Below are 26,689 nucleotides of genomic sequence, written 5' to 3' on the forward strand. Positions count from 1 at the left end.
GAACTTTATTTGTATCTGGTAAATTGAAACTGGATCATTTCTTTGTGTGCTTTAGATACAGAATACTTATTAAATCATTAATAAGAATGAATTATTAAAACAGAATTATTGGAAATGAGGCCAAAAACTTTATAAAGCACTGGCTTCAAGTCTGAAATAGCAGCAATAAAATATCATTCCTATATTTCAACAATTTTCGGGGTATACGGGGTTCAGATTTAATAAAATAACATTTGTATTTTTATATTAGATTCTGCAGTGTTGATTAGATGAACTATGGTGACTTTTTGCATAAGATTAATCTTTTGTTGATCTCACAAGAGCAAACTGCTAATATGGTGACTCAGTTATTACTACAGGACTTAATAAATATATACAATATTAAATTCATGAAACAGGGAAAGCATGTAGTTCAAAAAAAATTTCTTGAAGAATGGTATTAGATTTTTTTAAAAAAACATGGGTTTGTTTGGGGGTTTTGCTCCTATAAAGTGAAGGTGCATAATAAAACTTTTTTGACTGAAATTGTATCTACATCTTTTTATGAAATTTATACGTCATGGGTTGTTTTTCAAACTGCACCTTGACCCAGAGTCAAAAGAACCACAAAAACTCTGGACCTTGGACAGGTAATTTTTCTTTATCCTCCTATAAGGGTTGGGGGGGGGGGGATTTTATTTTGAAAAAAAAAGATATAAAAGTGAAATGTAAACTTTACAAATTTATATGTGAGTGTTTCTATTGTCTCTATCTGTCAGGCACAAAGGATCAGGACTAGGGGTGGTATTCAGCAGGTTCTGACTAGTTCTGGAGAACCAGTAGCGGAAATTTTTAGTACTTCAGAGAACTGGCAAATACCACCTCCGACTGGCCCCACCCCCATCTATTCTCTACCTCCCGAGTCCCAGCTGATGGGGGGGATGGGGATTTTGCAGCATCCTTCCCCTGGAGTATGGAGGGAATGGAGATTTTACAGTATCCTTCCCCTGAAGTGGGAAGGGAATTGAGATTTACAGTATCCTTCCCCTGGAGTATGGAGGGAATGGAGATATTGCATTATCCTTCCCCTGGAGTGTGGAAGGAATGGAGATTTTACAGTATACTTCTGCCTGGAGTGGAGTGGGAATGGAGATTTTACAGTATCCTTCCCCTGGAGTGGGAAGGGAATTGAGATTTACAAACTCCTTCCCCTGGAGTATGGAGGGAATGGAGATATTGCATTATCCTTCCCTTGGAGTGTGGAAGGAATGGAGATTTTACAGTATACTTCCCCTGGAGTGGGAAAGGAATTGAGATTTACAGTATCCTTCCCCTGGAGTATGGAGGAAATGGAGATTTTACAGTATCCTTCTGCCTGGAGTGGAGTGGGAATGGAGATTTTACAGTATCCTTCCCCTGGAGTGGGAAGGGAATTGAGATTTACAAACTCCTTCCCCTGGAGTATGGAGGGAATGGAGATTTTACACTATCCTTCCCCTGGAGTGGGAAGGGAATTGAGATTTACAGTATCCTTCCCCTGGAGTGGGGTGGGAATGGAGATTTTACAGTATCCTTCACCTGGAGTATGGAGGGAATGGAGATATTGCAGTATCCTTCCCCTGGAGTGGGGGAGGGAATGGAGATTTTACAGTATCCTTCCCCTGGAGTGGGAAGGGAATTGAGATTTACAGTATTCTTCCCCTGGAGTGGGAAGGGAATGGAGATTTTACAGTATCCTTCCCCTGGAGTGGGGTGGGAATGGAGATTTTACAGTATCCTTCCCCTGGAGTATGGAGGGAATGGAGATATTGCAGTATCCTTCCCCTGGAGTGGGAAGGGAATTGAGATTTATAGTATCCTTCCCTTGGAGTGGGAAGGGAATTGAGATTTACAGTATCCTTCCCCTGGAGTATGGAGGGAATGGAGATTTACAGTATCCTTCCCCTGGAGTGGGAAGGGAATTAAGATTTACAGTATCCTTCCCTTGGAGTGGGGTGGGAATGGAGATTTTACAGTATCCTTCCCCTGGAGTATGGAGGGAATGGAGATTTACAGTATCCTTCCCCTGGAGTGGGAAGGGAATTGAGATGTTACAGTATCCTTCCCCTGGAGTATGGAGGGAATGGAGATTTACAGTATCCTTCCCCTGGAGTATGGAGGGAATGGAGATATTGCAGTATCCTTCCCCTGGAGTATGGAGGGAATGGAGATTTTACATCCTTTCCCTGCCATGCCCACCAAGCCACGCCCACAGAACCAGTAGTAAAAAAATTGAATCCCACCATTGCTCAGGACCATATGTTTACTGACAGTTTAAAAGATATATTGCTCAAGCCTGTACAGAAGACTATTCAACTAAAATTCACTGCTAAATTGGCTCCAGATAAGGATCAGCAGAATTTAAGAGGGGTTGGGCTTGGACCATTTGTAGGAACCTAATAATTCTAAACTGATATCATGCTTAATTCTACTCTCTCCAGCTGTATCTGCTCTCCAGCTGTATCTCCTACACTATCCTATATTCTATTCTATTGCTATTCTTTTTATATTAACTATGATCATTACTATTACTGTAACAATTACTATACTCTTTTATATTACTATTGAAATACTACTGCAATATTTTCTTATTGCTGTTATAGGTAGTCTTCCATTTGCAACCACATTTGAGCCCACAATCTCAGTCACTCTCAGGGACATATCATGTGATTGCCCAGTTGACTATTCTGGTCAACAATTGCAATTCTGGCATTCCCAGTTGCACTCGTTAAGGAATTTTGTGGGTCATTAATTCAACGTAGACTCAAATGCAGAGTGTAGGGTGCCTGGGAGTAGGATGGAGGGGACCCAGGATCTGAAAATCCTCTCTGACAAACTCCAAGCAAAATTGCTTTGCTCTGCCTCTCTACTTCTTTTTCTTCTGGACAACCTATTCCCTTTGGAGAAAAATACTTTGTTTTAGTTGGCTGCTTTTCTCTGCTGGTAGCTGTAGAACTTCCAAGTGCACTCCTCCTCTGTTCCCCTCCCATTTCTTCCCACACCTATTTCAAGGTTGCAGCTTTATTGGCAGCTCTGTTGTGCTGACACTGGGGCAAAGAATCAGAGGGGAGGGGAGGAAGGCAGCAAAGATGCCTATATATTTTTTTCTAAGCAACCTGCTCTTCCAGATACAACTATCATATTAAAGCCATGAAAAAATTCTGTACACTATGCAAGCTATTGCCTGATTGCTTTGTTAAATGCAGATGCTAAAATTTTGACAGCATTTTTTTTACAAAGTATATTACCTTCATTAATTTATTCTGTATAATCTAGCTGTAAGGTTCTTGGCCTCTGCCTCAAGCCAAAGTAATTTCTTTTCCCAGCATGATTCTCACAGTCTCTTTAGCAATACTTTATTAAAAAAAATGGGTTTAGGTTACAGTAATACAACTGAAATTCTTCTCAATCTATTGTCAATATATCCTAACAAATATTACGGCAGTCATATTCTCTCTCTCTCTCTCTCTCTCTCTCTCTCTCTCTCTCTCTCTCTCTCTCTCTCTCTCTCTCTCTCTCTCTCTCACGCACACACACACACACACACACACACTGTCTCTCTGTCTCTCTCTCCTTTTGTGTTGATAAGAGAACAGGTAAGTGGTTTCATTAACAACAAAACTAATCATCACCTTAATTATTAGTAATCTGAAAACTGATCATTACATTGCTATACACGTTGTCCTCCGTTTATGACCATGATTTTTGTTGCTAAGCAAGACATTTGTTAAGTGACTTTTGCCCCATTTTACAAACTTTCTTGCCATATTTGTTAAGTGAATCACTGCAGTTGTTAAGTTAGTAACATAGTTGTTAAGTGAATCTGGCTTCCCCATTAACTTTACTTGTCAGAAGATTGCAAAAGGTGATCATAGACCCTGGAACATTGCAATAGTCATTAATTGCCAAGCAAGCATCTGAATTTTTACACATGACCATGGGGATGCTGCAGTGGTCATAAGTGTGAAGTCAGTCATAAGTCACTTTTTTCAGTGCCGTTTTAACTTTAGACCAGTAGTGAAATTCAATTTTTTACTACCTGTTTTGTGGGCGTGGCTTGGTGGGCGTGACAGAGGAAGGATACTGCAAAATTGCCATTCCCTCCCCACTCTGGGGCCAGTTAGAGGTGGTGTTTGCCGGTTCTCCAAACTACTTAAAATTTCCGCTACTGGTTCTCCAGAACCTGTCAGAACCTGCTGAATTTTACCTCTGCTTTGAACAGGCACTAAATGGACTTTTGTAGGTTGAGGCCTGTATAAAAAAGGCAACAACTGTTGATCTCTGTTTAAAATATATAGTTGGAGACATGAGAACTGGCAGTAGTGGCTTAATTAGACATGGGGAAAACCGATGATATGTTGCACATTAAATTGTTAGAGGTATTCTATTATTTAAAAAATATGGATTTGCTATGCAGGAACCTTTGATTTGATATTATAGAATTGAGTACAAAAATAAAAAGAATTATTCATTTGAAAGATGAGAGACACTATATACTTTTCCCCGAGCTAAAAATAATATTACTTTATTGTTGCTGTTTCAATCAAGTGGTCAATAATTTATCAGATTTTTCTCCTTGCTTCCAATATTTTTACTGTATAAGATTCAATGAATATTCTGTTTCTCATGCATCAATAGCATTTATGGCCCAGGTTAACAAAACTAATAACTTTATATATCTTGCCTTTCTACTGAAGCTGCGCGGCTTTGAAAAATATGTATTAGAATTAAGGAGCGATTAAGACTGTCACAACAGGGTTACAACCCATTACTCTTCTGTTGCCAGCTCCTTAATGCCAACAGATTTTTTTCATAATTTTCATATCTTAAACCCATATTTTATACATGGTTTTTTAAAAGTATGTACTTAATTTTAAGAAAGAAGTTTTAAGAAAAGATTTAAAATTCTAATAGAAAGTAAAAAAGTGAAGTGAGGGGAAATGAAATGAAATCCAGAAAGGAAAGGGAAGGGAAGGGAAGGGAAGGAAAGAAGGAAGGGAAGGGAAGGGAAGGGAAGGGAAAGGGAAAGGGCTTCCAAATAATAATTATAGGTACCATTATAGATATACCTCTTTTTCCATAGTTGCAAAATACAGATAGTCCTCTATTTATGACTTAATCCAGTCTTAAAGTGGTCCAGTACATGGCCAGGCCAATTTTAATACGTTTTTGGAGGCAGTTGTTAAGTGAATTACCAGTTACCAGTTAAGCATGTGTGGCAGTGGTTAAGCAAATCCATTGTCCATAATGGCCTTTTTTTTTTTTTTTTTTGATGAAAATTGGAAATAAACACCAGTTTCCAGTAAACAAAGGTAGTAATCATGGTCATGTGACCACTGGACACTGCAAAGAACTGTAAATGTAGGTTGCTTTCAAGCACCTAAAATATGATCATGTGACCTTCAAACTTCAAATCCAGGTCATAAGTAGTCCGGAGAGATCTGTCGTAACTTTCAACAGTCACTACGTGAAAAGTGAGCACATTTATTTAATACGTCAAATAAAATGGATTTTATTGAAAATAGAGGATTCAAGCAACTTTCAGGATCTTATTCTTTTTGATACTTTATGTTTCATAAAACCAGTTCCAAATATAGACACTGGGTAGTCTATCGGAAGGTTAATAGGTATTGAATTGTTGTGTGCAGCAAGATGATTAATTTTGATATGTATAATTTTACAACTCACACATGTAAAAAGAGGTAGGGCTTTAATTGCTCCAGGTGCCCCCTCCCTTTTGACACTGTTAATCTTCCTCTTTAGATAAGCTTGTATAGATATTGGGAGCGTGACAGATGTTGCTAACCCTCTTTGTCTTTATGCAGAAGAGCTGAAAGAGAAGCTAAAAGAATATGTTGATGAATTGAATGCACGGAAACCGGGGTTCATTAAGATGGTCCGGCACAGCAAGCAAGAGGGGCTGATTCGATCTCGTGTTAGTGGCTGGAGGGCAGCTACTGCTCCAGTAGTTGCACTCTTTGATGCACATGTAGAATTCAACGTGGGCTGGTACGTCTTGATGCTTCTAGATCTGTGTCATTTTTTGTAAACTTGTAATGGAAGAGTGCTGCAGGATGCAACACGAGAAAGATCTTCTAATTGTGTATGGGGTAATGAGACTGGCTAAATTGGCTTAAATATTAGTGAAAAAATCCTTTTGATTGCCAGTTATGCAGTGTTAAAGATCCACCATCAATTGGCCATTAGTTTCAGTGGAGTATTAATGTAAGTAAAAACTAAATTTGAAGACTCACTAATGTTGAGGTGTTGAAAACTTATTCATGAAGAATAACAACAAAAGCTTCAGCCTTTATGGAATAGTTTTATTGACATTTGATTTAATCAAAATTACATTATATTATGACATCATTTAACTTTCTACATTTTTACCAATTGCATGGTTTAGTATAGCCAGAAGTAAGATTACACATCTAAACACAGACAGACATACAGACATATCTAAAGGACAGTTATATCCAAGGCCACAATTATCAGAGCTACAAATATGCTGAAGTAAGAAACCCACAGAAAAATCAGAAAGCATAAGCAAGTGAAGAATGTGAGTATAATTTCCAATATTAACTTAGTTTAAGAAGCAAATATCTAGATGTTTAAAGTGCAGCACTGTCACATATGTATATCTCCACTAATAGCAGAGCAGCTAGTTACAGTAGATCAAATCTAGTGCTAATGTAAAAGTTCAGACTTTTAAAAAATTAATTGTAACATCACCTAGCTAGATGGTAAATGCAATGCTTCAGACTTTCCCTGCAATATTTCGGATTGGAATTCCTATCAAGAACATGGTAAATAGCGTTAGGAGAATTTTCACCCCAAGGGGCATTATAAGAATTGCAATCCAAAACACTTGAAGCATTCTCACTTTTACTTTTAAGTATTCTATAAAATAGAACCAATCAGAATGCAGTGATGAAAAATGTTTTGGAACATTTAGAATGCTGAAGCATCTGTTCTAAGGCTTATTTGACTGATAAAATTCAGACAAATGTACACTAGTGACTCAGGGAATTACTATGTGTGGGCTATTCTATTAATGTTCTCCATTTTCACTTCCAACCAATGCCCGAGAGAACTATAAAAGATCATTTGTTCTACAGGCATTAAATTGAACTTCAGTTGAGTTGAAAAGACAATGGCCAGAGGTATTTTAACCTGAGGGTTCATGAACTTTCTGAATTGCTTCTCTGCACAATTTGAACTGCCTTATTCAGAGGAAACCTTTTTCATCTTGCATGGGAAACTATGTATGCTTCCTCATCTGTACAGAACTTCCTTGGGTTCCATATAATTTAATTGAGCATCGGATAGATCTTTGTAAGCATTGTTAGGTTATCAGATTAAAGACAATATAGTCAAAGTATCTTTTGGAATTTAATAGAGTTGCAAAGTAAAACCCTGAATATGCTGGGCCCGTGCTTTTGGAATATTTTAAAGGTAGGATATTTGCATGAACATTCAATGACTGGCACTGCTGTATGTCGATATATAGATAAGAGCAGTCTTTGGTGGCAGTTGAGGAGCTCCATGTATACAGTGGAAGTATGCAAAGAAACTGCATTGTCCTATTATATGAACACAATATGGTTTAACCTCCTAATTCTTAATGCATTCATCAGCATTCTCCCCATAAAGAAAAGCTAAGAAAGAAGAGATGAGTTAATTCAATAAGTTTATTGCATTGTGCAATACGGCCTGTTTTTCTGTCATTCAGTGTTGCTGCTTCAATCCTTATTTAACCTTCTGTAAAGAGCAATTTAAATTAAAAACCCTAGATGAGTGCATATTATAGTTTTCTTAAACAATAATAGATAATTTTATGGAGGTGATCATGGCAGCATATTCCATAATTCCTAAATTAGAAGACTTGATAGTTGGTATGACTGGTCATGTAAAACGTAAGGCTATCATACCTGGCTTTCAAAAATCCAGACATCTAATAGCAAAAAGAGTTCTGTATCTCCTGGCTGCCATCTACAAATATTACATTACAAATATAGCAAATGGTCAGAATCTCCAGAATTTACCTGTACTTTCAAAAAATTATCTTACGCTCTTTTTACCAAATGTATTTTTATGATTATTTAGCACTTGACTATAGCTTTTAAAACTGGCAGGTAGTCTTCCTGGGCTGTAAATATAATAACGGGTTATGGTTGCCCCTTTAAGAGAAATTTTCCTCCCACCAATATGAGACACCATTTTTTAAATTACATTTTTTATGCTACCACATTCCTCAGCTAAGAGACAGGATTAGATGCCAAACAATGGAACCATCTGAGAGGATCACCATTCACTTTGATCCCCAGACCTTTCCAGATAAGCATGTTTTAAGGGATTTCACTAAGATTAGCAGAGATTGGGTCAATATCACCTCAGGGGAGATATTTGGGAGTTTATACTTCAAAGGTCTTATACATAGAACAACATAAATTAAAACATCCATTAAAAATAATAATTTATTCAGCAAAATTTCAAACAAAAACTTTTTTTATTGAAAGATTTCTAAATGATTTTTTTAAAAATATTTTTTTTTATTTTCAGACAAACACAAACACATAACACATATAACATAAAAGCCTCTTCAATTACACACAGTGTGTCGATTGGTTACAAAGACTTTCTGTGTCCTTTCTGTAGTCCTCATATATTGACAATCAAGTTATCTTTATATACATTGTTATTATGCTTCCTTCTATTCTAAGTCATTCAATCATTTTAGCATTGATAACATTCTCTAATAATTTCCAATTGCATGTTTTTTCCCATTATTAGTATCATCAATCTAATATACATGTATCCAAATTGTTATAATTATTAAACATCCATTAAGCCTAACTATTATTACATCCTTTCAACATAAGGCATATTAAATTTGAAGTAAATTTATATTATGACATTTTATTACATCATCCTGAAATCATCCAATAATATTACATCTTTATATTCTGTTATATATAGAATAGAAACATATAAATGCTTTGTTATCGTTATTAATCATTTATTTGACTATAGCTGTTATTATGGTGTACAAGATTTCTAAATGATTCTTGAGTCTTTGACATCCATGCCACTGCTTGTATTATTAGTACATCGTTATATATTAACAATACTAGTGGTATACTAATATGTTATAGAAAGTTCCTCTTTTCACATCTTTTTAACCAGAAATACCTTGATCTCTCCTAGGATCAGATGGATAAAAACACAGTGCAGTAGATTAAGAGTGCATTAAACAAAACTGGCAAAGACTCCTGAGAGTACAATTTTCTAATATCTGTGGCCATCAAATAGGGCTATTAGAAAAGGAACTGAGGGCAATTTACACTCCATACAAAATTTGTGGTGGCAAGGAAATTCAGCTCCAAGAAGGAGACCCTCACTTTCTACTGCAGCTGTTTGCCAGGGATAGGGCCAGTTGCTTCCTCCAGACAGAGGTAACTAGATCTTATGCTGTGAGTAACTCAGGCAAGTCAGCAACAATAACATTTTATTAATTCACAGTTTGTAAAAAGCAAAGGGACGTGGTGGCTCAGTGGCTAAGATGCTTGTCAATCAGAAAGGTCAGCAGTTTGGTGGTTCAATTCCCTAGCACCGCATAACAGAGTGAGCTCCCGTTACTTGTCCCAGTTTTTGCCAACCTAGCAGTTCAAAAGCATATAAAAATGCAAGTAGAAAAAACAAGAACCACCTTTGGTGGGAAGGTAACAGTGTTCTGTGTGCCTTCGGCATTTAGTCATGCGGGCCACATGACCATGGACACATCATCAGACACGCTGGCTCTTTGACTTTGAAACGGAGATGAGCACCGCCCCTAGAGTCAGGAGCAAGTAGCACATACACTATATTGCCAAAAGTATTCTCTCACAACTGAGTCTGATTATGTGGATGGGTGAGCGAATACTTTTGGCAATATAGTGTATGTGTAGGGGGAACCCTTACCTTTACCTAAAAAGCAAAACAAAGTAAATATTCACTCACACACATCCCAACATACATACTTCCCCATTAGCTAGGCTGGACTGGCTGGGCTGTAGCCTGCCTACAAGGAAGACAGCTGTATCACAAAAGTCAAGCTGTTTATTCTAGTCTGCTTTTATATTTGCTCCAGTTGTGGCTTCCTGGTTCCAGGTGTCAGTACATGAGTATAATAGGTACACAACTTCTGACTCTATTCCTCCATTCTCAGGTGGTGATAAAGTTGTTTTTCTTTACATATTCTCCTGTGTTCCTTTACATATTTCGTAGTTTAACTCTCAGTGGTGCCAGGCTGCATATCTTTAGAAATAACCACCAACAAAAAACAGAAGCCTCTGAATAATATATCTGAAATGGCGCCAAGCTGGGAAATATGCTTGAATAATTCTCAAAGGCTTCTGACAGAAACTATGCTGATGTTACAAGTATAAGGACATAATTATGCAAATCCTCCAGTTATGTCATTTGTGCCAGTTGCAGCATGGTAAATGCAGATTACATAATAGTTGTCATTTGCATACTGACATTATTGTACTTAATGGCATCACATGTCCCCCTTGTCCACCCATGCTGAACCTCCTTCTGGACCTTCTCTAATTAATTAAAACAGACCCTTAATCTGAGTTCATCCGGAATACCCTTTTCCCATGGAGGTGGGATAGTTTGCAAAATATGTTTTCTTTTTCAATATAAGTGGTCCAGACAAATACGATTCTTAAGTCATTACGTTCCATCTATGAACATTCTAGACGTTCCTTCTGGCTACCTCAGTAAATATTTCCTGCATAGTTCTCCATTCAGGCTATAGTTTTAGAAATAGTCCAGAGGCAGGATTTTAGTAAACAAAATATCTCATGGTTTCCAAATCAAGCACTATTTGAAGACAACAAAGCCTTCAGTCTTTCCAAATGTAGTACCTATTGTCTATCTTCCTCATTAATAGCTCCAATTATACTGCATTTTGTATTAAAATAACGTCAAGGGAGACATTTGCTACATATCTAGTGTTCTATTACTATGGGAACTTTGAAACAGCTTGTAATTAAGTTTCTGCTGTTTAGAACTTGAAAGGCCAACACTGATTACTGTTGCAATGTTGAGTCCATTAGCATCTATCAGTTACTTTAATTATTTGTGTCCTTCCCATCTGTTTTTAGACATCTTAATTAACAGCTTCCCTTTCCTCCACCTTTGTTTCTATTTTGATGTAAGACTTTAATGGATAGAAGTATATATTTAGTAAATAATTACTCATTTGAGGAGGGTGCATGGATCAAAGGTAAGAATCATCTGCTACTACCACTGTTGGAACAAACTGATCATCTTCCTTTTCTTAAGGGCTGAGCCAGTACTCACCAGGATAAAAGAAAACAGAAGGCGAGTTATATCTCCATCATTTGATAATATCAAATACGACAACTTTGAAGTAGAAGAATACCCACTATCTGCCCAAGGATTTGATTGGGAATTATGGTGTCGATATCTAAATCCACCCAAATCATGGTGGAAATTGGAAAACACTACAGCTCCAATAAGGTAATGTGCATATGTCAGTAAATTTTCATGAAAAGCAGAACTAAAAGGCCAAAAATAATCAATGAAAATACCAAGTTTTGGTCCTCTAATACAGTTATATACTGTATTGTCATGTTGGGTAAGGCAACATCTATAAGCACCACATGATTGTCATGCATATAGACATACAGACCCAGCATGAAATTGAAATAATTTAAAATTGTTAAAAAGGCTAAAATGTTATGAAGTCAGTACTGCTTATAAGATTTATGGTCTCCATAGATTTAGGCAGAGAGCACCTAGGCCATCACATGAGATTGTGATAGCATAGAGTATTTGAAAGGTTGCTGATCCATAGATTCATAATTTCTGTACAATAATCAGTCTGTCTCAAGCTCACTAAAGCTGATTTTGCAATGCTAAACTGAAGTTTTCACTTATGCAATTGTACCGTATCTTGTAGTAAGTGATATGTACATTATTTGATAAGTTGTCCACTACAATCATAACATCAGCAGGAAATTGACTGGAAGAAGTATCAAGTTGTTTTCTGCAACAATTTCTAGGGTTTTTGTAAGTGTTAGGAAACCATAAATGTTAAGAGAAGAGTAAATTTGTCATCAACCATATGCTGATCACTAACTCTACAAACTTGATAATTCCTTTGTCCACTTACAACATTATAATATAAGCAGGGGTGGGTTCCTGCCAGTTCTAACCTCTTTTATAGAAGAGGTTCCACAAATCTACAGTGCTGTTTAGAACCGTTTCCAGCTCTCCCCCCCCCCCGTCCGCATATCATCAAGATGAAGAGTGAGAGGAGGAATTCTGGGAGTTGAAGTCCACAAGTCTTAAAGCTGTCAAGTTTGAACATCCCTGGGGTTTTTTTTCTAAAAGGTTAGGCATGCAAGGGTCTTGTAACTTGACAGCTTTAAGACTTGCGTGCTTCAAATGTCAACATTTTGGTTGCTAAGCAAGAGCGTTGTTAAGTGAGTTTCACCACATTTTACAAGTTGGCCACGCCCACCCAGTCACATGACTGCCAAGCCACTCCCCCTCAGTCACATGGCTGGCAAGCCACTCCCACCCGGTCACATGGCTGGCAAGCCACTCCCAACCAGTCACATGGCCAGCAAGCCACTCCCACAAAGCAGGCCACACCTACAGAAGAGGTTCTAAAAAATTTTGAAACCCGCCACTGATTATAAGGAGGAAAGTCAACTCTGCAGTTGAAGCATTCCAAGAGTCCACAATTGAAGTGCTAGTTTCATAATTATGGCAGAAAACTAAAAATATGTTTCTAACTTGAAGACACCTGGAACAGATTCCTTCCACTATTTAAATGAGTGAACTGGAGCCACTCTACAGCATAGTAGTACTATATATCCCTATATAGACAGTATCATGAAGAAAAACTATATATGGGATCATTTTTAATTTAAATTTAATGAAAAAATGTGTTTATTTTGTTTGCAAAGGAGAAGAGTATTTTATGAAATTTGGATGGATTTTTTTTCTAGTTCCAATTTAGCTGTGCATGTGAACGATCTGTTTTTTTCAAGCAGTCTGGCTTCTTATATTTCCATTAAATCTCAAGGGAAGCATCATAAGGAATCACCTTCTTAAGGACTTTCTTACTTTAGGAAGTTTGAGCATCTAGGGAAGCTTCAGCCTGATAGGAAAACATGTAACAAAAAACCATCAGTGTTAGCCTCCTGCCAACAGTAAAGTAAGCTCCAAAAATTTTCCGAGAGAAACTCAAAATGAATTCCGAGCATCCTGGGAATAAAGTAGCAAAACCTTTCACAGTGGCAGAAAACTGTGAAATACTGCAGGACAAAATTTGCCATCATATTAAAAGTCAATAAAAAATAAGATTGCTGTTCTATACTTGTATCAGTGCCTGTGGCTCTTCTGGGTTTCATACAGAGAGGTCCACAGAGGGTTAGGTATGAATGAAAAAGGTACCATCATGATAGTGTGTCATAACCTTTCATACCTTTTGTATATGCATCATGATGTTGCATGCATGAAAGTGGCAGAGCTTATGGCACAGAGCTCCTTATCATTTTGAAGAAAACTTTCAATCCTGTGGACACCTCTGATTTGTGGTGCTAACTTATAGATCACAAGGGAGGTTAAATGGAGATCAATCACATAGATGACTGAGGCCTTACTACATAAAGTCTAGAAACTCATTCAAGGATCTGAAAAAATGAAATGTGAAAGATTGGAAGCTTATGGCATAAGGTAGTTAAGGCCATGTGACTATCGACTGAGACATTTTCACTTCTAGTAAAAACATATTTATGTCATGACAAATTGGGATAATTTTCATGTCATGGTCAGCTAAACCATAATAGTTATCTAACTATGATTAGTGACTAATAGTTCAGTGTGCTGGCCAAATGTAAAACTAGTTTCACATTGCAGCCATGCTAAATTAGAAATGGTAGCTGCTTACATTTCAATTTCAAGTATATGTGGAACAACCACTAACTTGATTTAATATTGTCACATGGAATGGAGACTAGAAGGTGATAGACATGTTCGTCTTAAACAGCAGGAATTGTTTAATGCTGTTTACTTTTTCCTATCAAAATTAAATTACATTAGTAGAGTAATTTAATTATTTGTAAATAAAGGGAAGGACACATTGATGGAATAAATAGAATAAAAATATGGATGCTTTGGCATTAGGATCTCTTCAGAGTATTCTTGAAGATACTTCTATTGTACAGTAAAAGAAATCAGAACAGGGTTCATTACAGACTGAAGGGTAACATTAGTGATTTACTGGTGTTTTCTTCATTCCAGCCTCCTATAGTTTTGCTATCATCACAGAAAGTATGATCTGCATAAGGAGAAAAGGGAAATTTTAGGACTTGTGATTTTGGAAATCTTATAAGCATGCCAAGAACAGATGCCTCACCTTATTACAGCTTGATCATCATTGTCATAATGAATGCTAAATTGTTTCTTCTCTTCTCTAACAACCCTTAAACTCCTTTAATTAGAATCCAGTTGTCCCCCATGCTCCTCTTCTACTCACATAATGATAATAGTGACATTTCTGTCTTTGTCTCTGCATGTCAAAGTATGCATTAGGATTTTTTGAAAAATGAATTAACACTCTTTCCTTCCTTACTATATAAATAATATGGGGCACAGACTCCCACTTTTGATGACTTTATCAGGCTGGTTGCCAAATTGTCTGGTCTTTACTGAAGATATGTTTGGGCATGGCATGACAGTAATTGAAATGGCTGCAAGAGGGTAGAAGCACAATGAAATGAGTTATTGAGGGCCATAAGCAGTGGAAACACCAGTTGGGCTCTTGCTGTGTTGAATACGTACATCTGTCTTATATTTTGATAGTACTGGAATCCAATATGTGTTACCAAGTGTTACTAGTTTTACTATGTCATTATCTATGTTTACCTGTGGATATATGCAGATGTGTGTATGGTATGTGAAAGACTGAATGGAGATGTATGAAAGAAAGAAAGAATATGAAAAGTGTGTGGGTGTTTTTCATATACATCAAAGGCCCCACAGATAAAATCAGCAAAATTCTCCACAAACGTAATATCAAGATAGCCTTCAACATTGACCCAAAAATAGGCAACATCTTAAGAAACCCCAAAGACAAAATCCAGCTAGAAAACCAAAGAGTCTACGAAATACCATGCAAAATCTGCCCTGCAACATACATAGGACAAACGAACAGGAGAATAAACGTGACGATACCTCCCGCCTACCAGACATCTGGAAACCAGCCCTAGTCAACAAATGAGCCCCAGCCATCACTCAGGCCATTACAACACAAAACAACAACGGACACACAGCCAGCACCAATCAGCACCAATCTATCAATCATGATACAACCACACAACCAATCATTCCACTTACTGAAACAAAGCCAGCACTCCACACACCCCCACCAAGACTTATAGAAAGACGGCAGCTCCGATCACACTTTAAGCCCAAAACACAGCCTGAAGATGGCGAGACCTCGCTGAAACATTGCCAAGATAATCTCAATCTTACACGGGAAAAGACCCGAATACAACAAGACCAGCATACCTACACCCATGAAAATCTACGAATATATATATATCAGCACAAATACAACACAAATGTGTGTGTATGTGTGTGTGTGTGTATGTGTGTATATATATATATATATATATATATATATATATATATATATGTGTGTGTGTGTGTGTGTGTGTGTGTGTGTATGTGTATGTGTATGTGTATGTGTATGTGTATGTGTATGTGTATGTGTATACGTATACGTATACGTATATGTATATGTATATTGATAGAGCAGTGTACACATCAGATTCAAAAGTAGATGATGTTGTGTAACATCACAACAGCTGCAAAGGGCACAGTTATTTTAAGGAGTTGCAAAATAAGTGTCTCATGTGCTCCAAAATATTTTTTGAATCTGAAGTGCCACACTGATCTATCACATATATAGGAAAGACTCCCACACTGAAGTTTTTGTACGTTTAACAGTGTGTATATGTTAGCACATAGGTGCTAATCTATAATCTATTTTCATTCTCAGTCATGTGAAAGCCAAATAGGAAATAATATATGCATAATGCTGCTTTTGTATTGCTTTCCTGATTATTTAAACATAAGGAGAATGGAAACTCAAAATAGAAAGGAGGTAGACTAAAATTTTGGACAGAAGAGAGCAAGATTGTGGTTGCCTAATAGCTCTTCCCTTCTCTTATCCATTCTTTTATTTAACATTTGAACATAGCACACACAGAGAGACACAAATATAAATCATGGCTATAAATTTGGTTGCTGCTTCCAATGCAGTCACATTCCCGTTCATGTCATCTTAATAAAGAATTTGCATGACATTCACAATTAAGGCAAAAATTCTGGAGAGCTATTGATTCTGTTACTTTGGAACTATTGGGAAAACTGGAGTTAAATTGGTGTGCACCTAGGAATCTTTGAAGAAAAAATGAGACTTCCAAAGGAAAATTACAATCGGAATCTTGACAAGGACACAATAAAACTATCTAACTATTGTTGAAAAAGGATTGGGATGGAGATCTTAATGCAGTTTCCCCAGTGGATTTTCCTTTAATTGTATAGGACTCCAATCTTCTTTTCGTGTGCTTTGAGGATTTGAGAAATAGAGGCCAAACAGTGGAATTATTTAGGAGTTTTGTCATTATTTATGTTTCTGTGCTTAAGTCCTAATAGACAGATGAGAGGCTACAGCACATAAATGGATGAAATTAATAAATAAATACCACAATGTGGAACATCTTAATAGTATTAAAATGAATAATGATTTTTAACTAGCCCAGAAAAGAACATCTTTGTACATGTCAAAAAGCAAAGTTTTTTTTATGGAGTTCATGTTAATTTATCTTATAGCTGAAGATCAGACAATGAACTGCTCTGAGTTCATGAATTGTGGGTTTGCCTTAAATGATATACATCCAAAATCAATTTGTATGTTTTCATTATTTTTTCAGGAGTCCAGCACTGATCGGATGTTTCATAGTAGACAGGGAGTATTTCCAAGAAATTGGTCTGCTAGATGAAGGCATGGAGATCTACGGAGGTGAAAATGTGGAACTTGGGATCAGAGTAAGAAATCATTAAAATAAACAAATTCTTTTGATTTATTTGATATATGTAAGCATCACAAACAATAAAAACAAAAAGTTTTTATTTAAAAAAACAGTGATTTTTTTTTTATAAAATTAACCTCCAATTTTAATGTTGGCAATAACATTGTTTATGTATTGGAAAGCTGAAGAATGCAATATTACTGAATGTAAATGATATTTTCCTGAGTTGAACTCTTTGCATATTTGGCTCCTTTCATGAAATAAGTCAAAAACTGTATCACCAAACTTATTTAAACATTAGCAAAAACTGTTGCTGTCATATAAGATATATTTTCAAAAGATATCTGATTACGTTTTGGATTATGTCCTTGAATATTCCGATCCACGTTGATAAGATTTTAACTATACACATTGCCATTTTAGTCTCTACTAATTCTGGATCATTGCATTGTCCTCTAATATGAAGTGACTACACTTCAAAAGCTGAACTTGGCACCAGTTTTATATTTTTTAATTTTTATGGTATCAGTTTTATAGCGGTTTACATTTTCTTTTATTGTTGATTTTATTTTAATTCTTGATTGGGTGTGCCAAAGTTTGGTATAAGATGGGGAGCTATAGAAATATGTTAAATAAACAAATAACATAATTGTGTTTAGGAGAATATGCACCTGTATCGGTTGGGAATTTTCCACTGAAAACTGTAAACCTCCAGTTCTTTTGATCTATGTAAATTACTTGAAGTCATCAACATATTTATAATACCATATTTATCGGCAAAGGTAAATTTTGAACATCTCATATTTCCTTGTTCAGACAGGAAAACTCTTAATGGGTAATTGTTTTCTTTGTAGCCATTTTATTTAGAAGTATGTTGTATTCAAAGGACCATTGAGCAGATGAGCTGGATACATGGGTATGAATATCACTTAGCCTTGAAAATAGAATTACTGCAAAATCAAAGTGTAGAATTACTTACACATTTTAAAAAGTGGTGAATCTATAAATATTTATTGTTGCGGAGGGAAAAAAATATTTCCCCAATATTCTTGTTCGTTTAAGATAGTGGAACTATTTTAGAATCGGACCAATGATGAGTTGGGTAATATGCCATTCCTTGTTTGGCTGAGCTGAAGGTTATTCTTCATAATGATACAATTTCTATTCCACAGATAAGACATATAGATTAGCCACAGTCTATATGATTTTGGTATCTCAACATTTTCCTCACAAAATATAATCTTGTTGACTTTTTAGCAGGCCAGCGGGGTTTTTTTTTATAGTGAGTAGAAGTATTCTTAGGAAGATAGTAGAGTTTTTTTTTCTCCAAATGATTGCATTTTTTAAAAAAATGGAACCATGTTTTTTAGATCAAAAACTTATTCCCTCAATGGGGTAGCTTTGAACTAAAGATAGAGAGTACTTATGTGGAAACATGCATTGATTTATTGACTTTTATGATTAACCAGAGGCAACAAAGATTCATCTGAAGTGATGTGCGGGTTATAGAATATCTTTGTTGTTGTTAGTTGCAAAGTTGTGTCCAACCCATCGCAAACCCATGGACAACGTTCCTCCAGGCCTTCCTGTCCTCTACTATCCTCTGGAGTCCATTTAAGCCTACTGCTTTGGTGACTCCCGCCTCATTCTCTGTCATCCCTTTCTTCTTTTGCCCTCAATCTTTCCCAGCATCAGGCTCTTCTCCAGTGAGTCCTTCCTTCTCATTAGGTGGCCAAAGTATTTGAGTTTCATCTTCAGGATCTGGCCTTCTGAAGGATTCTAAAGAACCTCTTTATAGACATTTAAAAATCATGGCACTCATTGCATTGGGTATAATGCATTTACACTGGGTCAGGAAAAAATATTGGTTAATTTTCTCTGCAACTGGTATATTTGATTATTCTTTTGGATTTTTTGAATAGTCTATAGAATGCAAGGTAAAGTAAATCAACACCTTTTAAAAAAAATAGAGGTTCTTTAGTACAAGGGGCCTTTTATATTATTCCCCTTCAGATATTTCTGAAGAAGAAATTGGTCCCCAGCACTTCTACCATAACTCTTTTCCCTGTTAATCTCCAAGCAGCTGCTTTCCATTCTTGTGGACAACACTTTCACTTATCTTGTTAGCACCTTGTTATTTTAACAGTGGCTACAAATTCCAGATGGCTGCCTACTTGGCTGTTTGCTTCATAAAGTCTTCTAAATAGTATGTCTGTCCCCAGATTCATTGTTATTGTTATGACTAATGTTTTGGGATTCCATCTAACACTCTCCCCAAAGTATTTAATGGCAAGATTTTTTTTCAACCATTTTAGTAAACGGGAGGTAGCATTATATAAAAAATTAATTGCACACATTGCACATCTTCACCACTGGATTTTATTATCTTAATTTATAGTAATTGTCTTAAAAACCACAGTGCATTTCAAGGCATGGCTGACTGGGATGAGTTTAAGAGAAATAGGCTTCTGATCAGGGGTGGATTCCTATAGCTGTCGGTATCAGTTTGCTGCGCGCATCATTTGCCAGGCCACAATTCCACTACAACTCACCTCTGCTTCTGATATATCCTATCATTCTTGGTTGGTCAGAAGCTTGTGCTTAGTTACTTATGCTATAACCCAGGAGTGTTAAACTGGCGGCCCACGGGCCAGGCCCACTCCAGCTCCGGGAAGGTAAAACACATCGCAATATGTCATGTGATGGCAATGTGATGCGGCGAGTTTGACACCCATGCTGTATCCCATAGTCTTATATCTAACATAATAGTCTGCATTGCATCCTTTGTCATTAATCATTTGCTTGCAATCATTTCACAGAGTTATCTGAAAGCATGAGGAGCACTATCATCAATGTGAAAGCAACATATAGTTCTATATGTTTTCCATACATTAATCCTCTAGAGCAGGGGTGGACAACTACAGTATGGCTCCTTTACAACCTATGGATTTCAACTCCCAGAATTCTTCAGCCAGCTGTAAAATTTCTGCATAGTTTCTTGGGGACAAAAATGTTTGGTAATGTTCTTATCTGGATAGAAGAATATTTTTTTTCCTTCTGAAAAGCCAGGTCAGAGGGTATTCTAATCTTCCTTTGAGGGATTTCCTTCTCCGTATTAACAGAATATGATTGATAGAAGTCTTAATTAATGTCTTTTACCAATCTTGTTTGTTTGTTTATTTATTTATTTATTTATTTATTTATTTATTTATTTATTTATTTATTTATTCAATTTATAGGCCGCACCCTCTCCACCAAGGGACTCGGGGCGGCGTACAACTCAATATACAAATAAATAACAAGGAGGAGGTAATCAAAACATTGTACAATTCATAAATAAATAATCATAAGTTAAAAAACAACACAATAAACTTTAAAACAATTAAAATACCCAAAAAATCAGTTAGTTTAAATTTAACATTGTCCAGGGGGGATTAGAAAATGTAGTTGTAATTTAAGCCAGGCCAGCTAGTTGGAACAGGTGGGTCTTGAGTTTCGTGCGGAAGGAGCGGAGATCGGTAGTTGTCCTAATGTCGGGGGGGGAGATCATTCCAGAGGGCTGGGCCCATCACAGAGAAGGCCCTTCCCCTCGGTGCCGCCCTCTGGCATTGCTTAGTGGACGGCACCTGGAGGAGTCCCTCTCTGTGAGAGCGAATTGGTCGCAGGGATGTATGGGGCAGGATACAATCCCGCAAATAACTAGGTCCCGTGCCATGGAGCGCTTTAAAGATGGTGATCAGCACCTTGAAACGCACCTGGAAGGCCACAGGAAGCCAGTGCAGCTCACGCAGGAGAGGTGTCACATGGGAGTACCTCGTACTCCCCATAACTGCCCGCGCGGCCGCGTTCTGGACCATCTGCAGTCTCCGGGTGCATCTCAAGGGAAGCCCCATGTAGAGAGCATTACAGTAATCCAGACGGGACGTCACCAGTGCATGAGTGACTGTGCGAAGGGCATCCTGGTCCAATAGGGGGCGCAATTGGCGCACCAGGCGAACCTGGTGGAATGCCCCCCTTGCCACGGCTGCCACATGGTCATCCATAGACAGCCGGGCATCTAGGAGGACGCCCAAATTGTGCGCCCGCTCCACGGGGGCCAGTCGTTCACCCCCGATGGCCAGCGATGGAATCAGCTGGTTGAACCGGGGGGCCGGTAGCCACAGCCACTCCGTCTTGTAGGGGTTGAGTTTAAGTCTGTTGTCTCCCAGACTCCCGAGGCAGTCTGGCGGGCGAGCGACCGAGGATCAGGCTGCCTCACTCGCTCTTTCGTCAGGAAGCGCAGCCCCTTTCGTTGTTTTCCCATTCACCCCGCTCAAGCCTTGCCCGAGGGAGCTGGGGGTCGGGCTTTGGGTTGGTGGGAGACCTTGAAGGAGTTGGGGGGGAAGGGACTGGCGCCGGTGAAGGAAGCAATGCTACGCGGATCAGTGCACTCCGCGGTCCCATTAATGTTCACTCAGGAAGGCAGAGAATGGGACCACGTGTGCTGGAGGCTGAGGCAGCCTCAGCCGCCTGCACACGTGGTCCCATTCCCCGCCTTCCAGATGACGTCACTAGCCTCACCAGCCATAACCCTCATCGCATGTCACTGGATTGTTCATAGTTTTGCTTTCAAAAGGGGGAAATGTAAAATATCATATTTGGTAAAGAGAAATGTAGGGTACAAATACAAGAAGGAGCTTAGAAGAGCAACATTGGAGAAGGACTTGAACAACATGTTAAATATGAACCAGCAGTGTAAAATATCTGCTAGAAGGGATAATTAATCTGTTCTGGTTGTTGTGGGAGGCTGTTGTGGGAGGCCTGGCCTATCCCTGTTCTCCAGCTCCGCCACACATGTGGGATGAGCCTCTCGCATCAGCCAACTGACCGTGGGAGAACCACCCACCTGCTATCAAAGTAATGGGCCAAAAAATAGCCATCCAAAACAATCATATGAGTGGACAGTTCTTTTATTCAGCTGGGTCTAATCTGTGGAAAATTTAAAAGCCAGTACCAACTTTTGAAATGGGCCCAGAAATGCACATCTAGCTAATACATTGTAATATAACTTAATAACCTTGCTGCATTGACAATATAAATAGCCACATTCTGGATAAAGTGATGTTTGTTCCGTACAAGGACTAAATTCAGAATAAGGACTGAAAAAATTTAAAGCATACCTAGTTCAGCTTTCCCAATATAGCCAATAGGCTAAATGAATGGGTCTCCTCAGTGATCCAGGGGAGACGTCCGAGGCCAGTCTTGAGAGACCATTCTGGGAGGAGTTTGACTCTGTTGCCACCGATGATTTGGACAGGTTGCGTGGGCGACTGCAAGCCACCACATGTTTATTGGACCCATGTCCCTCCTGGCTTGTACTGGCATCCTAGGAGGTTACACGAGGCTGGCTCTTGGGACTAGTGAACGCTTCATTGAGCGAGGGGTTCCTACCAGCCGCCTTGAAAGAGGCGGTTGTGAGGCCCTTACTCAAGAAGCCTTCTCTGGACCCAACTGAGCTAGCAAATTATCGTCCTGTCTCCAACCTTCCCTTTCTAGCGAAGGTTGTAGAGAGTGTGGTTGCTATACAGTTCCCACGTGACCTGGAGGAAACTGATTATCTAGACCCGTGCCAGTTCGGCTTCCGACCCGGGCACAGCACAGAGACGGCCGTGGTCGCGTTGGTAGATGATCTCTGGAGAGCCAGGGATAGGGGTTGTTCCTCTATCCTGGTTCTATTAGACCTCTCAGCGGCTTTTGATACCATCAACCATGGTATCCTATTGCGCTGGCTGGAGGGGCTGGGGGTAAGAGGCACCATTTTACGGTGGTTCTGCTCCTACCTCTCTGACCGGACGCAATGTGTGTTGGCAGGGGAGCAGAGGTCGACCCTAAGGTCGCTCACTTGTGGGGTGCCACAGGGGTCGGTCCTCTCACCCCTCCTGTTTGTTTCCCTGCGGCCAATTCGCTCTCACTGGGAGGGACTCCTCCGGGTGCCGTCCACTAAGCAATGCCAACGGGCGGCGCCTAGGAGTAGAGCCTTCTCTGTGATGGGCCCAACCCTCTGGAATGACCTCCCCCCGATATCAGAGCCACCACCGACTTCCGTTCCTTTCGACAAAAACTGAAGACTCACCTGTTCCGTTTAGCCAGCTTGGCCCATTTATAGTCTTATTCTACCTCCTGGCAGATATTTTAATTGGGTATTTTTTAGGGGTTATTTTAAATATTGTTCTTAACTGCTTTGCTTTATGTACAGTTTCTTTTAGCCTCCTCTTTTAGGTACTGAGTATGTAATGATGTTTGTACTTTCTATTTATTTATGTGTTTTATCTGACTGTACACCGCCCCGAGTCCCTTTGGGGAGAGGGGGCGGTATAAAAGTCCAAATAAAGTAAAGTAAGTAAGTAACACATACATGAAACCGCTGGGTGAGATCATCCGTGGTTTTGGGGTGGGATACCATCTGTACGCTGACGACACGCAGCTGTACATCTCTACCCCGAACCACCCCAACGAGGCCATTGACGCGATGTCCCGGTGTTTGGAAGCCGTACGGGTCTGGATGGGAGACAACAGACTTAAACTCAACCCCTACAAGACGGAGTGGCTGTGGCTACCAGCCCCCCAGTTCAACCAGCTGATTCCATCGCTGGCCATCGGGGGCGAACGACTGGCCCCCGTGGAGCGGGCGCGCAATTTGGGCGTCCTCCTAGATGCCCGGCTGTCTATGGATGACCATGTGGCAGCCGTGGCAAGGGGGGCGTTCCACCAGGTTCGCCTGGTGCGCCAATTGCGCCCCCTATTGGACCGGGATACCCTTCGCACAGTCACTCATGCACTGGTGACGTCCCATCTGGATTACTGTAATGCTCTCTACATGGGGCTTCCCTTGAGATGCACCCGGAGACTGCAGATGGTCCAGAACGCAGCCGCGTGGGCAGTTATGGGGAGTACGAGGTACTCCCATGCAATGTTCCCTCTAATTTTTTTTCAGTGTGAGCGGAGAAATATAGTGTTTGAGCGGCACATTTTCATGCCTGAGCATCTGAATTTTTTTCATAGATGTCACCCAACACAACAACGAAATCAGTGTTATTTGAAACTCAATTCTACCATGTAAATATCCATTAAGTAAAGAAATCTCCCTATACAGGTAGTCCTCAATCTACGACCATAATTGAGCCCAAAGTTTCTACTGCTAAGTGAGACATTTGTTAAGTGAGTTTTGCCCCATTTTACCACCTTCCTTGCTACATACAGTTAAGTGAATCACTGCGGTTAAATCAGTAACCTGGTTGTTAAATCAATCTGACTTTCCTACTGACTTTGCTTGGCAGAAGGTTGCAAAAGGAGACCCCAGGACTCTGCAACCATCAAAAATATGAGGCAGTTGCAAAAGATCCAAATTTTGATCATGTGGCCATGGGGATGCTGCAGTGATCATAAGTGTGAAGAACAGCCCTAAGTCACTTTTTTCAGTGCTGATGTGACTTTAGTCATTAAGTGAACTGTTGTAAGTTGAGGACTACTTGTATTCAAGTTCAATGGATGACTCTCTCTGGGAAAAGGATCAAAACTTCCCTCTATCCACATTTTCCATACTATGAATTACTTTATATGCTTTATACTTTCCCCCTTACTATCCAATAGTCTGCAGTGATATTAGCAAGTTATGAATAAATTACCAATTGATGTAGATTAGCAATTGGGGCACATAAAGAAACAAACAAAAAGGGGGGAGGAGGGAGGGGGAGGAAAGAAGGGAGACACACACACACACAAACACACACACACAGAGACAAAAAAGGAAAGAGAAGAAAGAGAAAAAGAAAGGTGAGAGGAGGGAGGGAGGATAAGAAAAAGAGGCAGAAAAAGAAAGAGAGAGAAAGAAAGAAGAAAGGAAGGAAGAAGGAAGGAAGGAAAGAAAAAAGGAAGAAAGAAAAGAGGAGAAGGAATAGAGGCCAAAAAAGCAAACAAGGAAAAGTAGGAAAAACTTTCACTGGAAAACACTATTTTTCCATCAGCGCAAAACTTTCCTAAACAAGGTTAATTTTCCGGATTTTGAGTTTCTGGTCTAGGCGGACCAAGAAGCCTCTGTTTTCTTTTTCTTTTCGAGCAATAAAATCAAATAAAATCCACAGAGCACCAGCTCGACTCCCCCTTCCTGCGGAAAAAACCTCGAGCCCCAATGCTCCGAACGCAGAGGCTGGATTCAGACATGTGCCCACCTGGCGTGGGCTTCCATTTGCTTGCGGGGCGAGCGCCTCCCACACACCCGCATCTCGGAAGTGGAGCCAACAGCGGGGAGCCCAGCCATGGGGACTTAGCCGACAAACCGCGACGGAAGCATCCTCCGCACGTCCAGCGGAGAGTTTGCTGTTGCCGCTGCTCCCCACCCCTCAATAACTTTGATCCAGGAGGGAATGGCCTCCCTGTCAATCAGCCACGCGCCGGCAGAGGGAGCCCAATCATAACCCTAGGCAGCCACATTTCTATTGACCAAAGGCCCGCCTTCCTCTGGGTGTGTCCAGGCACTATAATATCCCGGCCGAGCTGATAGAAGCCTCCTAGCCGCCTGCAGCTTGTCCATCATGCTAAAGATCCCTGCGCAGCAGTTGGAAACTGCTGCACTGTGTTTTGTTGCCACCTGCGCATCCGCGCACCCGCGCAGCTTAGAGGGAACATAGCTCCCATGTGACACCTCTCCTGCGCGAGCTGCACTGGCTTCCTGTGGCCTTCCAGGTGCGTTTCAAGGTGCTGATCACCATCTTTAAAGCGCTCCATGGCACGGGACCTAGTTATTTGCGGGATTGTATCCTGCCCTATATATCCCTGCGACCAATTCGCTCTCACAGAGAGGGACTCCTCCAGGTGCCGTCCACTAAGCAATGCTCTTCCTGACGAAAGAGCGAGCGAGGCAGCCTGATCCTCGGTCGCTCGCCCGCCAGACTTCCTCGGCGCCATTCTGGCTACCTCCATCCGGGTGCGCCCGGGAGCTGCGGAGGGCGGAGGCAGAAATGTTGTCGGCGCTCCCGATGACGAAGGCAAGAAAGCGACAACCCAGTTGGGAAAGCGACAACAGATGGAAGGGCAAATTCTTTACAAAAATATATTACAGACAAGAAATGGCTACATCTTCCTTAACAGCCCATCAGTGAGTCAAAACAGAATTGGAACAGCTCCACAGAAAGTTGGCTTCTCTTTTTGAAATTGTGCACTGTGTGTTGAGCTGAATGACTTGATAGTTCTGTTCACTGGCAAGGAATTTAATCAATCATCCTTATGAGACCTTTCTAATAATTTTCATGGCAGAATATGGCGACAAATCTGTCAAGTAATATACTGGGCAGACAATTCAGCTTGCCCAGTAATGACATTAACACTGATGGACAGGGCAAGATAAAGGCACATGATTCTGTGCCAGATCATTTAAAAAATTAGACATTCTTTTTCTAATCACTTCACAGATTCCCAACCATACCTATATAAAAATATATTCACAATTGAAAGTCCATAGTGTGCAAGGGTAGCATTTTTTTCCCTTTTAGCCGCATCAAAATACAGTG

At 39.6% G+C, this 26,689-nt stretch overlaps 1 protein-coding gene across 2 annotated transcripts in view; it reads left to right on the forward strand.

The window, feature by feature from the left end:
* Positions 1 to 26,689, forward strand: part of GALNT18 (polypeptide N-acetylgalactosaminyltransferase 18) — a 351,837-nt gene that overhangs the window by 259,074 nt on the left and 66,074 nt on the right. The window contains exons 4-6 of one of the 2 annotated variants that reach the window (XM_081945638.1): positions 5,844 to 6,027; positions 11,353 to 11,550; positions 17,046 to 17,160. In XM_081945638.1, the coding sequence (XP_081801764.1) occupies positions 5,844 to 6,027; positions 11,353 to 11,550; positions 17,046 to 17,160 (497 nt within the window). The remainder of the gene's footprint in view (positions 1 to 5,843; positions 6,028 to 11,352; positions 11,551 to 17,045; positions 17,161 to 26,689) is intronic. The other variant, XM_081945639.1, reaches the window with a different exon arrangement.

The sequence above is a fragment of the Natrix helvetica genome (assembly GCF_964273705.1).
Source record: "Natrix helvetica genome assembly, chromosome: 1".
In the NCBI taxonomy this organism is placed as follows: Eukaryota; Metazoa; Chordata; class Lepidosauria; order Squamata; family Natricidae; genus Natrix; species Natrix helvetica.